The sequence below is a fragment of the Orycteropus afer genome, unplaced genomic scaffold (genome assembly GCF_000298275.1).
Source record: "Orycteropus afer afer isolate SDZICR_OR568_19922 unplaced genomic scaffold, OryAfe1.0 scaffold00041, whole genome shotgun sequence".
Classification (NCBI taxonomy): Eukaryota; Metazoa; Chordata; class Mammalia; order Tubulidentata; family Orycteropodidae; genus Orycteropus; species Orycteropus afer.
Window position 1 is genome coordinate 8,104,234 of NW_006921628.1, and position 15,001 is coordinate 8,119,234.

Consider the following 15,001-nt stretch of genomic DNA (forward strand, 5'->3'; position numbering starts at 1 on the left):
ACTGATTGTGTAACAAGGCTCAACTTTTACAAGCTTGGAGCTGAAGGATAAATACCTTTTTTTTTTTTTTTTTTTTTCACTCTTAATTATAAAAGAATACCTAACAACAACAAAATCTCAGGAAACAGCCTAATATGAAGGACAAAAGGGTTTTTTTCCTATCACCCCCCCTCCCCCAAAAGACCTTCAAAAGTCTTGCCCCCGTAGAGATGCAAGTGTTTTATTATAATAATGTTGTCATCTCTTGTGTAATGTTTTTAAGCCAATTTATTTTCATGCTTGAAGGTACAATTTGTATCCAGCACAAGGCTGGGTGTTTAATAGGCACTTAGGAAATATTTGTTGATTAAGATACACCCCACCTCAAAAAAAAAAAAAAATCCACTGCCATTGAGTCGATTCTAACTCTTAGCGACCCTCTGGGATAGAGTAGAACTTTCCTAGGGTTTCCAACGCTGTAAATCTTTACAGAAGCAGACTGTCTCATCTTTCTCCCATCCAGCAGCTAGTGGGAGTAAGAGAACAGGTGAATAAAAACAAATGAGCTTTCAAGTATATGAGTGGACCCGTTTCCATTTTTCAGGGAAAACATAGAAACATTGTTTAATAGCTTTGGATAAATAAAGGCAGGGCTGCATCATCTTCTAGTTTCCCTCAGTTCCCCAAGGAGCTGATTGATGACTTCCATGCTGGGCAGTGAGGGATGGATGGTAGACCTCCTTGATGCAGGGATAAACCAAAACCAAACTCACTGCCATCAAGTTGGACCTGACTCATAACGACCTCTCCTTGTCTTTCTGACATAGTATCACTATGGAAGTAGTTTGCCCAACCTTCCTTACGAGGAGTGTTTGGTGGGTTTGAACCACCAGCCTTCTGGTTAGCAGTCAAATGCCTTAGGCACTACACGACCAGAGCTCCCAATGCAGGGATAGGGCCATGATAATTTTAGAATTCTCAGTCTTGGATTTTAGGAGAGGCTGAAAAAGTCATGGAAACTAGAACTCAGCCCTCTGACTCCTAGGCTGCATCCTCCGTGCTTTGTGCTTTCACGTTACATGCTGTCTGTCCACCATGTTTTTCTCCTAAACCCTTGGAAGTTTGGGATTATGGGGATGATTGGGGCAGTTAGAAATTCAGAGTCTTTCCCTGGGGCATCAGAAAAGCCTCATTCACCTCCCAAGCACAACTGCTTACTTGTTATTTGCCGTCGAGTCGGACCCGACTCACAGCGATGACCCCTTCTTGGGTTTCCGAGGCAGTATCACTACGGAAATAGATTGCCTAACCTTCCTTCCGGGAGCTCTGGTAGCATAGTGGCTAAGACACTTGCCTGCTAACCAGATGGCTGGCGGTTCAAACCCACCAGCCACTCCTCGGAAGGAAGGTTGGGCAATCCTACTTCCGTAGTGATACTGCCTCAGAAACCCAAGGAGGGGTCGCTATGAGTCGGGGCCGACTCGACGGCACATAACAACAACAACAACAACCTTCCTTCCAAGGAGTGGCTGGTGGGTTTGAACCGCCAGCCTTTTGGTTAGCAGTCAAGTGCCATAGGCACTACACTACCAGAGCTCCCTAACTGCTTACTAGCTGTGTGATTATGGATGGGTTACTCGCCTGTGTCAGGTTTCTCATCTGTAAAATGAGAGTAACAACTGGACTCACTTGATCAAGCTGTTGTGAGGATTGTGTGTTCAGAGGAGTTGCAGTCTGGCAACAGAGAGACCTGGGTTTAAATCAAGGCTGCCCTACTATGTCACTTTCAGTGAGTGGCTTCACCTCTGTCGACCAGTTTTCTCATCTATGAAATGGGATTAGTTGTAAAGCTACCTTTATAAGGCTTTTGTGAAGGTCAAGTGAGGTAATGCATATTGCTCAGGGCCTGGCCCAGAGAAGAGTTCTGAAATAGAGAACAGCTGTCCTATTTTGGCTACTGTTGACCTAAGGGGAAAAAGCGCTTAGGAGCCTTTTCCAGACAGGTTCCCTCCTGTCCTTTCTTTCCTCGAGGCCCACCCTCCGGGCATCACACACGCAGCTCCAAAGTGGGCCTGCAGCTTCAAAGTGGGTCTGATGGTGTCTCAAGAGGGTGAGCTGTGTTTCAGGTGTGGTGGCCACACCATATGATGAACTCTTGGTCGCTGGAGTCAAAAGGTCATGAGGACTTCAGTTCACAGCCAGCATTTATTATTTCAGCTGGTCCTGTTCTCAGAGCAGTTGTAGCTGGAAGCTGTGAGCCAGAGGACAGACCCCACTAAGTTGAGGCCTCACGGGCTCACACTGGGTTTAATGCACACCTCCCAGTGGCTGGACTCCAGGGTCCGCATCTCACTGTGGATATTTGGGAATCCTTGGGGACTTTGACCTGCCAGTCACCCAAGAGAACCATGTGGTGGCAGCAGAATGAGTATGTGCAGGGGGCCTGTAGCTTTGGCATCCAAAACCTGGTTTAGTATGTGTTAAGTTACTTTGACTATTTTGGAGAGTCTTTCCTTCTTTTTGTTGTTCTAACTTTTCAAGAATTTTATAATAGTAAGTGGGAGGGTGCTTACTGTATCCTAAACCCTTTAATATAACATCTCATTTAATCCACTGTGGCTTTGTGGTTAGATATGATGTAATTCTCAGAGTGATAAAAACTTTTCAAAAGTGATATTGAAAAGAAAGCCCAATGGTTGATGAAAATGAAACTTTCAAATAAAGCGATGCCTCTAAACCAAAAAATAGGATGTTTGGGGTAATTATAGAATGCTACATCAGGTGGTGCAGTGACTAAGTGCGTAGCTGATAACGTGAAGGTTGGCAGTTCAAACCAGCCTAGGAAACCCAATGGGGCAGCTCTTCTCTGTCACATGGCGTTGCTATGAGTTAGAATCCATTTCATGGCACAGAGTAACACATCATCATCATAGGATCTGTGATCTGAAAGTCCACCAAACACTGCCAAAATAATTCCAGGCAAAAATTGTCCAGCAAGTGAGAAAGAACGGAAGGAATAGTTGCAAAGTAGGAAATTTGAAGTCTGAGGTTATGCGTATGGAATGTATTATGGGCCTGTTCTAGAAATAACAAATCTGTGATTTGGGAATATTTACTAAGTTCTGTTGTAAAGAAATCCTGGCCACTGCTTACTCCATGCCATACCCAGGACAGGCATTATTAATCTGCACAGTATTCTTCTTCACTGAGCCTCCATTCCGCATGCCCTGTTCATGGCAGACATTGGTAATCCATTTTATCAATCTGGATGTGTCCTCAGAATCCTTCTCAACACAGTGAAAGAGTTTTTATGTGGTGTGTCAGCATGAGTTGCCGTCCCTGGACCATCATTGTACCTACCATCTCTTAAAAAACTGCTAACATTAAAATGCTTTCTGAATGAACTCTTTGTTTCTGAACCCTGACATATTGTTAACTCAGATGGATAGCTCTTTTATAATACTTGAGTAGTTCATAGTAGTAAGAAGACTCAGAAACCCAGTTGACCTCAATGCCCTTATTTTGTTGTGAGTGGTACAAAGGATGAATGTGCTTAGCTGCTAATAAAAAGGTTGAAAATTTGAATCCATCTAGAGGGGCCTTGGAAGAAAGACCTGGCAATCTACTTCTGAAAAATTAGCCACTGAAAAGCCTATGGAGCACAGTTCTACTCTGACACACATGGTGTTACCATGAATCAGGTTCGACTCAATGGCAGTTAGTAGACTTTACTGATTGAAATAGGCTCATGTAACTTCATATCTTCCAAGGGCCAAAGCATGTTCTTGCAGTTAAACTGCTATAACAAAGAGATGTAAAAAATATGGTGGCCTAAGGAATGTAGAAGTGGATTTTTTTTCAGTCTTGGGTTGGCAGGGCACTGCATTTTGGGACTCTGGGTGATTGCTCTGGCCTCTCCTAGAACAGGTCATAGGTAAGTGATGGTGATGACTAGGTCTCGGCCAGCAGTGAGAGAGAGGCACACCTACCTTCCTAAGCCTCAAGGTGGTGGCACACTTCATTTCTGCTTACTGTCCATTGGCATGACAACCAGTGCCATCGAATGGCAAGAGAGGTTAGAAAGTGCTTCCACGTAGAAGGCACATGTCTAAAAGAAAGGGAAGTGGGATTTTAGTGGTCATTGGGTGGCCTTTTCCATATATGTCATCTGGTTGTCAAGTCTCAGCATGTTTCCCACACAGAGCCCTTAGTTGGCTTCAGGCTCTGGAGAGAAGCCCTGAGCAATAGGAAGGAAGCCAGCTGGATCCCTTTCATCCTGTCCAGGAACTTTGGGGCTACCTGGAAGCCCCCTAAAGTGATAGCACTTCAAGATGTGAAAGGTCAGAAGTAGGGTCAGAGTGCATAGCCCATCATTTACTGTATTGATGGGAGCCGGGAGGGGCGTTCCAATGCTGGAAATGTGACCCAGGCCCTGGGCAGCTGACTTTTTGATGGTCCTCCTGAAAGTGGCCTTGGGGGCGGGTGGCATCCAGTCTGGGAAGCCAGAAACGCAACAGCTGAGGAAGGTGGTAAACTGCCTTCCTTTACTCAGGGTGTTTTATGATTTGGATGACTGAGGCCTACAATTCTGCCATGATGTGTTCATGCTTGGAAGGCAGGCAGGATGCAGAGAGGCTGCAAAGCCAGCCTGAGATACAGGTGAGCATGGGGCCTCCTGCCTGAGATCTAGGCCCAGGTAATGTGAGATCTGCTGTGTGGGGTTACCTTGAGGGCATCCCTTCATGGGATACCACTGCTGTAGGCTCGCTCATCAAGGCGGACAGGAAACCCCAGTATAAACAAGGAGGTCACCACCTTTAATGGGTAAGCTTTTACTTTTTCCTCTTGCTTTTGTCCTTTTTGTGTTAAGATTAGTAAGAGCATATTGAACTCAGTGGTGGTCAGGATAATGTCAGTAACAATACTGGCATAATACTGTGCCTCTTCCACATAGCATATTGTGTGCTGGGGCCTATGTTGAGTGCTAGAGATAGAGTATCTCTTAGCCTTTCCCAGCAGTCTTATGCTTGTGTTCCAGTGTTATCCCCGATTTACAGATGAAGAAAGTGAGGGATTGGCTCATATGGCCAGATCCTAATGGCTAGTGAGTAGGAGAGCCAACTTCATCATTTGCAAAACCTGCACGCTTAATGACTCTTCTCTGCCTTCCTTCTGTGCCAGATGCTGTGTTTCCTGCTGGGGGTTCAGACATGGCCACAGTCCAGAGCAGTTTGGAATTCTGTCTGAAAAGGCAGCATGTGTGTACTTTTTACAACCACTGTGCAGCATGCAACACTGCCTTTCCAAGGGTAAAGGAAATGAAAAGGCAGGGAGCAGAGTGTGTGGGCAGCCTGTCCCCCAAATGGCCACGTGTCCTAGGTAGTGGGAATAGCAGGGAACAAAACCAACCCAGTTAGTGACTTCATGGAACTGACACTTTGAGCTGAAGAGGCACACATGACAGAGATGATTATTTAACTAGAGTTATGGTTGAAGTGGGAGCTCTGGTAGCATAGTGCCTAAGGCACTTGACTGCTAACCAGAAGGTTGGCAGTTCAAGTCCACTGGCCACTCCTCAGAAGGAAGATGGGGCAGTCTACCTCCATAGTGATACTGCCTTGGAAACTCAAAGAGGGGTGGCTATGAGCTGGATTCAACCCGACGGCAAAGAGGTTTTCTTTTTTTTTTTTTAAATGATTAAAGTAAAAGGAGGACACATACTACTGAGAGGGCAGTTAATAGGGGATCTGTTCTAGTTTTGCAGAGTTGGATGGAGAAGAGGCATTAGCTAGATGAAGACAGAGGGAGTAGGTAAAGTGTCCCAGGCAAAGTGGGCTGGAGCCCAAGGATTTAGGTTGAGCAAGGAGTACCATGAAGCCAGGGAAGTCAAGGAGGGGCCAGACCCCTGGCCTCTTGTGTGCTGTTCTTTGTACTGTATTCTCTTTCAGGAAGGTCTGATAACCCGTTATGGGCAGTATCTGGGCAATTCTTGGTCCCACGCTGGTGTTTTAGACTGCCCAGCATAAAAGTGTTCTCACTGCACAGATGTTGCATGTGGTGTTCACTGCAGTGTGGTGGGCCAGCCTCTCTTGGAACAGGGGAGCAGGGACCTCTGGGTGCTGTGGTCATGGCCCTCCTAATAAATCACTTAGCTCAGAGACGTGACACATTTCACATTTCATTTGTCTGTTAAGCCACATGGCATTTTCTTTACTTTCATCCCCTGCTTGTACACAGCACCTAGGCTTCTGCCTTTGGGGAACAGTGTTGGGCGTTTAGTAGGTACTCAAATATTAGATGAATGAGAGATGGGGGGAAATTAATGTTTATTAAATGTCTGCTGTGCTCCAGGCACTGTGCTCAGCCCTTGGCATACTCTGTTCTGACTCTGTGAAGCTGTTGACTGTAAGCATTCCCATTTAGCAGATGAGGAAAACTAAGGCTTAGAGAGGGTGAGTGGTTTGTGTAGAGTCACGTATCTTAGTGCAGCTGTCTCATAGAACCTTACTTGTAACCACTTTACCATTCTGTGGGTAACTGAAATGAGAAGCCAGGCAGCAGAGTGTACAGTATGGCCAAGTCACAGTGTGGGAACATTAGAAGCAGGTCTTCAGAAGCCACTACCTCTCCTTGAGTCCTGTGGAGTCACATGTTTGCTGTTTCTGACCAGCAGCCAGCTACAGTGTGGCCAAAGGATGACCTGTTGTCCTTACCCAGGAGGGCAGGAATGCAGAATGGTGTCTATCCAGGCCTTCCTCCCCACCCACCGCCTCTGCCACCGTGGTTAATTGGTAACAGCCAGGAGAGAAGAGGTCCTGGATTAGCTTCAGGGAGCTCTCTGTATGTGCAGTGCTGGGATATAGTAGGTGCACAGATAATTGCGTGAATCCAGCCTTCCTGATGTGAGTAAAGAGAGGTGAAAGATCACTCTCTCTCTGCTATCTGGTAACTTCTCCACCGAGGTGTTGTTAACAGATGTAGGCAGCTTCTGAAGATTACCTGTTGTTATTGTTGTTATGGGCCGTCGAGTCGGACCCGACTCATAGCGACCCCTCCGTGAGTTTCTGAGGCGGTATCACTGTGGAAGTAGATTGCTCAACTTTCTTTCTGAGGAATGACTGATGGGTTTGAACCGCCAGCCTTCTGGTTAGCAGTCAAGTGCCTTAGGCACTATACTACCAGAGCTCCTGAAGATTACCTAGAAATAGCTATTTTCCACCCCCGTAAATATATCTGTTCCAGAATACTTCTTAACAAGGACTTGAGAACTGATGTACCAAAGTAATGTCAAATGATTCCATCCTAGAATGTATAGTAGCTCAAAATAACTATCTAGTGATAAAAAAAAAAAAAAGCCACTGCCCTCATTTATAAGCAACAGTGGATAATTTTAAGTAGTTTAAGAAGTGTGTGTGGTTTGAGGCTCAGTGTTGTTTGGAGCCAGGACCAGTTACATGGGAGTTACAATTGGCTGGATCTGGATGGAGAGAAACCCATGGCCGGATTCCAGCCCACCACAATCTAAGCAGATTCTAGATGCTTGGGCAGGCGTGGCCAGCGTTGGCTTATTTTCCTGAAAGAGGCCCTCAGCAACTCTTAACTACGTGGAATCCTGCCGGAAGCTCATCTGGCCTTTTCTTCCTTTTATACTTCTGCTCCATGTTTACACTTGGCATAAACATCGTAGAGCAGTCAAGTCTGAAAATTCTGTAATCTGCTGTTATGATCACACATGGACACCGGGACACTGTGTAGCATTTCATTTTCAAAGCGTGGAGGAGTCTCCTATTTCATGTGGATGGGAAAAGGGAGGCCTTTTGGGCAAGTCGCCATCTTTTTATTGTTCCAAGAGTTCGTTTAAGCGTTTGAACCTTCACCTGTCAGAGTCACTTTTGGAAGGAAGACTTCTCCCTCCAGCTTTTTAAGTGTAGCAGGATGAAAGTATCATTTATTACAAGGAGACCCTAATGGGGGCTTTTCCGTCTGGACACCCACCTTGACTTCATTAGAAACATAAGTTCTGGGCATTATATTTTTCATAAATTTGGCTCAGACTTTAACTGGGTCATATTTCCCTCCCCCCCTTTTTTTTTTTTTTAAAGACTCTTATGTCATTCTTTTAGACCAACATGTGTAAGCTGGGTAAAAGTAGAGCAGAGTGGTTTCATGTGTTGATTTATGAACTAAATCTGCACGTTTTGCTTTTGAAAATCATTTAGCATACAACTTAGGAAATTTTGAGCTTTACAGACTGGTACTGTGGCTGGATAAGGCTTCTTAACCCATGCACATCCCTTGTGGTACAAGAAATAAAGGCCTTGCCCATGCAAGGCATCATGGAGCTCTGTTAGCATAGTGCCTAAGGCACTTGACTGCTAACCAGAAGGCTGACAGTTCAAATCCCCCAGCCACTCCTCGGGAGGAAGGTTGGGCAATCTACTTCCATAGTGATATCGCCTCGGAAACCCAAGGAGGGGTCGCTATGAGTCAGGTCCTGCTTGATAGCACATAACAACAACATGCCAGCCATCACCACTACCCTGAATTTTGATAAGTACAAACATAGTTTATTTCTTTTCCTTTATTTTATTGCCACCCTTTGAAGACTGTCCTTCTCCCTTTAGTGTGAAGGAAACTGGCATGGAAAATTGTTTGACCTGGAATTTCTCATGATCACTAGGTGGTGGTGGTTGTTAATTGCTGCCAGTGAGTCAACTCTGACTCACAGTGACCTTGTGTGTAACAGAACGAAACATTGCCTGGTCCTGTGCTATCTTCATGATCATTGGTGTATTTCTGTCCGTTGTTGGGGCTATTGTGTCAGTCCATTTTCTTGGGGGCTTTCTCCATTTTCACTGACCCTCAACTTTACTAAACATGATATCCTTCTCCAGCAATTGGTCCCTCCTGATGACGTGTCCAAAGTAAACAAGTAGAAGTCTCAGACAATATTCCGTTGTGATCCACAGTTTTCATTGGCTCATTTTTAGAAGGAGATCACCAGACCTTTCTTCCTAGTCTGTCTTAGTCTGGAAGGTGCCTTAAAACCATCCATTGTGGGTGACCCTGCTGGTGTTTGAAATACCAGTGGCATAGTTTCCAGCATAACAGCAAGATGCTAGCCACCACAGTATAACAAACTAATAGATGGTTATCAGTAATCAATAATCAAAAACAACCTCATAGCAGAATATCTAATGCAAAAAATTCAGCCAAGGTCAAGGACTGCCAACTGGAGAAATGTATGTATGGTCTAGTGTGATGAATTGCTCATTGTCTGAGTCTGTGCAGGGTCTGGTGTTTTGTACAGATCATTGCTACTTTATTGACCGTGGGACCATAAAAGCAGGGCCATGGTCATATAACCGGTGCAGCTTCACAGGGCTCTGTGCTGAAAAGGGACTCACACTCAGAAGGGTTGTGTGCTTGGTTTAATGCTCTGCTGTCCGGCCTTGGAATTTTTAGTACACTTTGGACAAGGAATCTTGTATTTTCATTTTTCATTGGACCCCACAAGTTATGTAGCTAGTCTTACTTAAAGGTTATTATTTATACAACTCATTGCATAAAAAATTCCTGGACACCTTAACTTTGAGTGAGGATTGCTGGAATGTAGTTTGTTCTACCAGCCAGTTGATGGTAATCTTTATTTTGTCCAATTTTAAATGATCCAAGTTTTATTATGTCTGAATCTGCAACCATGAAATTACCTTTGATTTCTGTAGGTTTGGGTGTGGACTTTTAAGAGGGTCTGTTGGCCACAAGAGGATTTAACAGCAATCATGTTAATTGAAAAAGAAAAAGGCCCACTCTTTCTGTTTTCAGTTGCATTCCATCTACATTTTTATCAGCGTGCAAGTATGTTTCTCATGTGGCTGCAGTTGGGTTTCATTAAGCTAAATTTGATGTTGTGTTTTACCAGCATTCAGGTGGCTCCTGGTGGGTGGGTGGAACTCCAGGATGAAGAGGGCTCAGTGAGTAAGTGCCCAGTAGGCACCTATAGCCCTGGAATGGAGAGTGAAGGACTGAGGAGTGAGCTGAGGTTCTTGTCTCTAGGGAGAAGGCTCTCTGGTATAGTCACACTTAACGCTAGGGAAGTGAAGCACCACTAGTCACTGGATCTGGCTCTTGAAACGTTCACTGGATCTGGCTCTTCAAACGTTCACTGGATCTGGCTCTTGAAACGTGAGCCACAGTTTCCACCACAGGAGGATAAGTGAAGGGTCCTTCCATCAAAGGGAATAAGAAAGGCGAGACAGAGATAGTTTAGGAACAGAGTCTTTGAGCCTAGACTACAGACTATGGTGGAAGTGAATGAGGAGAGTAAATAAGGTAGACAGAGTGGTGATTTTGTAGGGTTCTGAAGGCCTTGTATGTTGAAGAAATTGGTGGGCAGCAGGGACCATTGGTGAATTTGGAAACATGGAGGTACTAAGGCATTTGGCTGCTACCCGGAAAGTCAGCGGTTCAAACCCACCAGCTGCTTCACAGAAGGAAGGTGGAGCAATCTATTTCTGTAAAGATTTACAGGCTCAGAAACACAGTAGGGGTCACTGTGAGTCAGATTTGACTTGATGGCAGTGAGTTTGGCTTGGTTTTTTGTGGGGAGTTTTGTAAACAGTGGATTCAACTCCACAGCTGTCAAGGACTCTGCAAAGGGACGAGGGTTGCATGCTTATAGGGAGAGTGCAGAAAGGATGTAAGGAGCCCTGGTGGCACAAAGATCAAGCTCTGGACTGAAAGGTCGGTGGTTGGAACCCACCCATTGGCTCCATGGGAAAAAGACCTGGCGATCTGCTCCTGTAGAGATTGTGGTTGTTGTATGTCGTCAAGTTTATTCTGACTCATAGTGACCCTATGGGACACAGTAGAACTGCTCCATGGTGTTTCCTAGGCTGTACTCTTTCAGGATCAGATTATTAGGTCTTTTCTCCTGTGGAGTGGCTGGTGGGTTTGACCTGCTGCTGACCTTTCAGTTGGCAGTCAAACAATTAACCATTGAAGCATCAAGACTCTTTCCCATGAAGATTACAGCCTGGAGTAACCCTACGGGGCAGTTCTACTCTATGGAATAGGGTTACTATGAGTTGAAAATTGACTTGACAGCATCTAACAACAACAGAAAGGATTTACCAAGATGTTGTTGTTGTGTGCTGTCAGAAACCCCTCCTTGGGTTCCGAGGCAGTAGTAGATTGTCCAACCTTCCTTCCAATGAGTGGCTGGTGGGTTTGAACTACCAGCCTTCTGGTTAGCAGTCACATGCCTTAGGCACTACGCCACAAGAGCTCCCTTGCCAAGGTATTAGATGGGAGAATTGACACATTGTAGCTATACCAGTTTGAAGTCCAAGATGGTTCTGTTAACAGGTGGTTGGGATGCAAAAACCCTTTTTACTGTCTATATTTCTGAAATGATTACTATAAAATTTTTATTTTTATTGAGGTAAAATGCACATAATGTAAAGCCATTTAAAAGTGTACAACCCAGAAGCATTTAGTACATTCACAGTGTTGTGCAATCATTCCCTCTGTCTAGTTCCAAAACATTTTCATCACTAAAAGGAAAACCCCATACCCATGAAGCAGTCATTTCCCATTTCTCCCTTTCTCAACTGCTAGTCTACTTTCTATCTTTAGGGGTTTACCTCTTCTTTATATTTCATATAAATGGCATCATACGACATTTGTCCTTTTGTGTCTGGCTTCATTTACATAGCGTAATATCTTCGAGATTCATCCATATTGTAGCATGCCTCAGTATTTCCATCTTTCTTATGGATGAATAATATTGTGCTGTGTGGATATACCACATTTTATTTACCCATTCATTAGTTGGTGAACATTTGTGTTGCTTCCACCTTTTGTCAGTAATGCTGCTATGAATATTCATGTACGTATTTTTGTTTGAATATCTGTTTTCAAGTCTTCTGGGTACATTCTTAAGAGCTGAATTACTGGGACATAAGGTAACTCTGTGTTTAACTTTTGAAGCAGCTGCCATACTCTTTTCCATAGTAGCTGCACCATTTTACAGTCCTACCAGTAATGGACAAGAGTTCTAATTTCTTCACATCCTCCCTAATGGTTGTTATTTTCCTTTTTTTTTTAAATAATAGCCGTCTCAGTGGGGTAGGGGATCAGATAGTATCTTATTGTGGCTTTAATTTGCATTTCTCTCATGACTAATGAAGTTGTTGATCATCTTTTCATGTGCTCATTGCCATTTGTATATCTTCTTTGGAGAAATGTCTTTTCAAGTCCTTTGTCCATTTTTTAGTTGGTTGTCGTTTTGTTGTTGAGACTTTACTTTGTATAAACCTTTTTTATTATGGACAATTTTAAGCATATACAAAAGTATGATGCATCCTCATGTACATATGACCCAGCTATAATGAACAACATTTTGCTAATTTTAGTTTATCTATTCTCATCTCCAAGTATTTTGAAGCACATTACAGACATTGCACCCTTTTATTCTTAATTAAATATCTTGGTACAATTCTCTTTTCATTGAAGACTTAATTCACTTTATTATATAAAACATAACTCACACTCGTGTAACCCAAATGAATGATAAGCCTTTGCCTCTCTCCCCAGACAGCAAAGCTATTGTGGATGGGAACCTGAAGCTCATCTTGGGCCTGGTATGGACCCTGATTCTCCACTACTCTATCTCCATGCCTGTGTGGGAGGATGAAGGGGATGATGATGCCAAGAAGCAGACGCCAAAGCAGAGACTGCTGGGTTGGATTCAGAACAAGATCCCCTACTTGCCCATCACCAACTTTAACCAGAACTGGCAAGACGGCAAAGCCTTGGGAGCTCTAGTAGACAGCTGTGCTCCAGGTAAGAGCCCATGCCTGCTTAAAACATCTCTTTGGGGTGGGAGTAGGGGGTGGTGTGTGTTGGTTTTTGAGCTGTAAGCCTCTCTGTTTTCAACGGGAAAGCCAGGCTTGCTGTGATTGGTATATTTTCCCTGATTTTAGCCCATTGTGAGACAGCTAGTAGAACTAAAAATGACTTTGTTGTTCCTCCCAGTGACAAGTCTTGAAGGTAGGTGTATCCATAGACTTGTTTGAGCACTGAATTCAGTTACTTATCCAAATTCCCTGTGAAGGCCTTGGTGCTTGGAGCAGGCCTTGGGGTTAGCTTCTAGACTCCATGTCCTGCCTCTTCCCACAGTTGGTGCCTAGCTTCCTGCTGGCTTCAGCAAAAATATGTGGTTCTGTTAGGTGGCTTGGCATGAAAATCTAAAAACTTCTATTGAGTGGAAAGTACCCATTTTATTAACCACTGGGTTGACTATATATGGTTTACTCCGCCCTTTTCTTTCCACAATGCTGTGAAATAGTGTTTGGTCAGGAGCCAATTGGAGCCTTTACCGTCCTTGATGGGCTCTTCTTTTCTGAGCGGTTGAGTGTACATCAAGGTAGCAATTATCCTTACTGGCATGTTTAGATTGATGGTTAGAACTTAGTGGTACATACTCTGTATAAAACCCAGAGCCTATGTTTATAGGCACCCCCAAAAATTGTTTTTAATAAAGAAAATCTACTTTAATAATCACATTTTCTATTTACTGAGTGCTATGTATTTGCTGGGCCCATTAATATTTTATAAGCTAGCGGTTCTCAACATACCCAAAGCAGAACTAGCTGGTGTCAGTTGGATGGGAAAGGAGAGCTGACTCTAGGCCCCATTCTTCCTTGAGAGAGCCTGTGAGCAGGTGTCATGCTGAAATAACTCTCAGTTTAGCATTACTGCATTTCCCAGTATGCTCTTCCTTCCTTTCATCCAGAGACACACTTCAGGATAGCTTTTTCCAGTTTAAGCTCTTTTTACTCCAATCCTACATTATTACAAAGGTTTTTAAAGGGAATTCTAGTTTTTTTTTTGCCTTTGAGCAAGTGGGTGTTTGAATCATACAATGCTAGTCTAATCTTTTTAGATATGTCCAGGAATGGGTCAAAAAAATCCTGAAAAAAGGCACCAGGCCCAAATGGTTTTACAGGTCATGTGCATACACACGTGCCTAACCTCCAAGGAATGTCTAATTCCTGTTTTAATGCAGGATGATAGCAGCCTAAAGGAGAAGTCTCAAGCTAATGCAGAGTACTTACCACTCTGGCACACACATCTGTGATATTTCTTTTGCCCACATAATAATCTAATTTTTTGAGATTTTTGGGGAAGAAATCATTCTCTGAAGTAAGAGGCCAAGTGGGTTACCCCGACTTATATTGCCCCAAGGTTTAGTTTAGGCATAGGGTGTCTTTTAACCAGTTACCTAATGCTGAAAACATCTTTTGTGTGATGGTAACAGGTCTGTGCCCAGACTGGGAATCCTGGGATCCACGAAAGCCTGTGGATAATGCACGGGAAGCCATGCAGCAGGCAGACGACTGGCTGGGTGTCCCACAGGTATACATGCAAGTGTTCCACATCTCACGAGGCTGCTCCACACACTGACTTGTTCTAGCACTCTAGAGATACCGTTCTGGGTCAGGCAGGCAGCATGACTTTCTCTGCGTTCAGCCTTCAAGAAATGCTACTAGAGCATTGCGTGTGGCACTCTCCCCTCTTCCTCAGTTTACTCATAAGGACAGGTTAACATTGACTTAGGTGAACCTAAGGTCATCTAAAAACCTCTGTGCTACTCTTTTTTTTTTTTTTTAATTGTGATTTGGGTGAAAATTTACAGAGCAAATTCATTTTCCATACAGCAGTTCACATACCCATTGTCTCATGACATTGACTATAATTTACCCCAATGCAACAGCTCCCTTCCCACTTCCTCCTGATAGTAACCTCTTCCCTGTGTCCATCCCTCCATGCACTCCTGCCCCCTGCGTTGTCTCCCTGTGCATAAGCAGCCCTTCTTTCTCCCATGATTGTTCTCTCCAAGGAGTATATCTACCTCAGGTAAATGTTCAACTCAAATACCTGTCTTTTGTTTGGCTGGAAGCCACAGGTGTGGGTTCAATTCCAGACCTGAAGGGCAGTTAGGAGCCATAGTCTCAGT

The 15,001-nt window shown here is 44.0% G+C and overlaps 1 protein-coding gene across 1 annotated transcript in view; it reads left to right on the forward strand.

Annotated features, from left to right (window-relative positions):
* FLNB (filamin B) overlaps positions 1-15,001 on the forward strand; it is a 190,255-nt gene that overhangs the window by 84,869 nt on the left and 90,385 nt on the right. The window contains exons 2-3 of the mRNA XM_007937271.2: positions 12,577-12,825; positions 14,303-14,400. Of these exons, the coding sequence (XP_007935462.1) occupies positions 12,577-12,825; positions 14,303-14,400 (347 nt within the window). The remainder of the gene's footprint in view (positions 1-12,576; positions 12,826-14,302; positions 14,401-15,001) is intronic.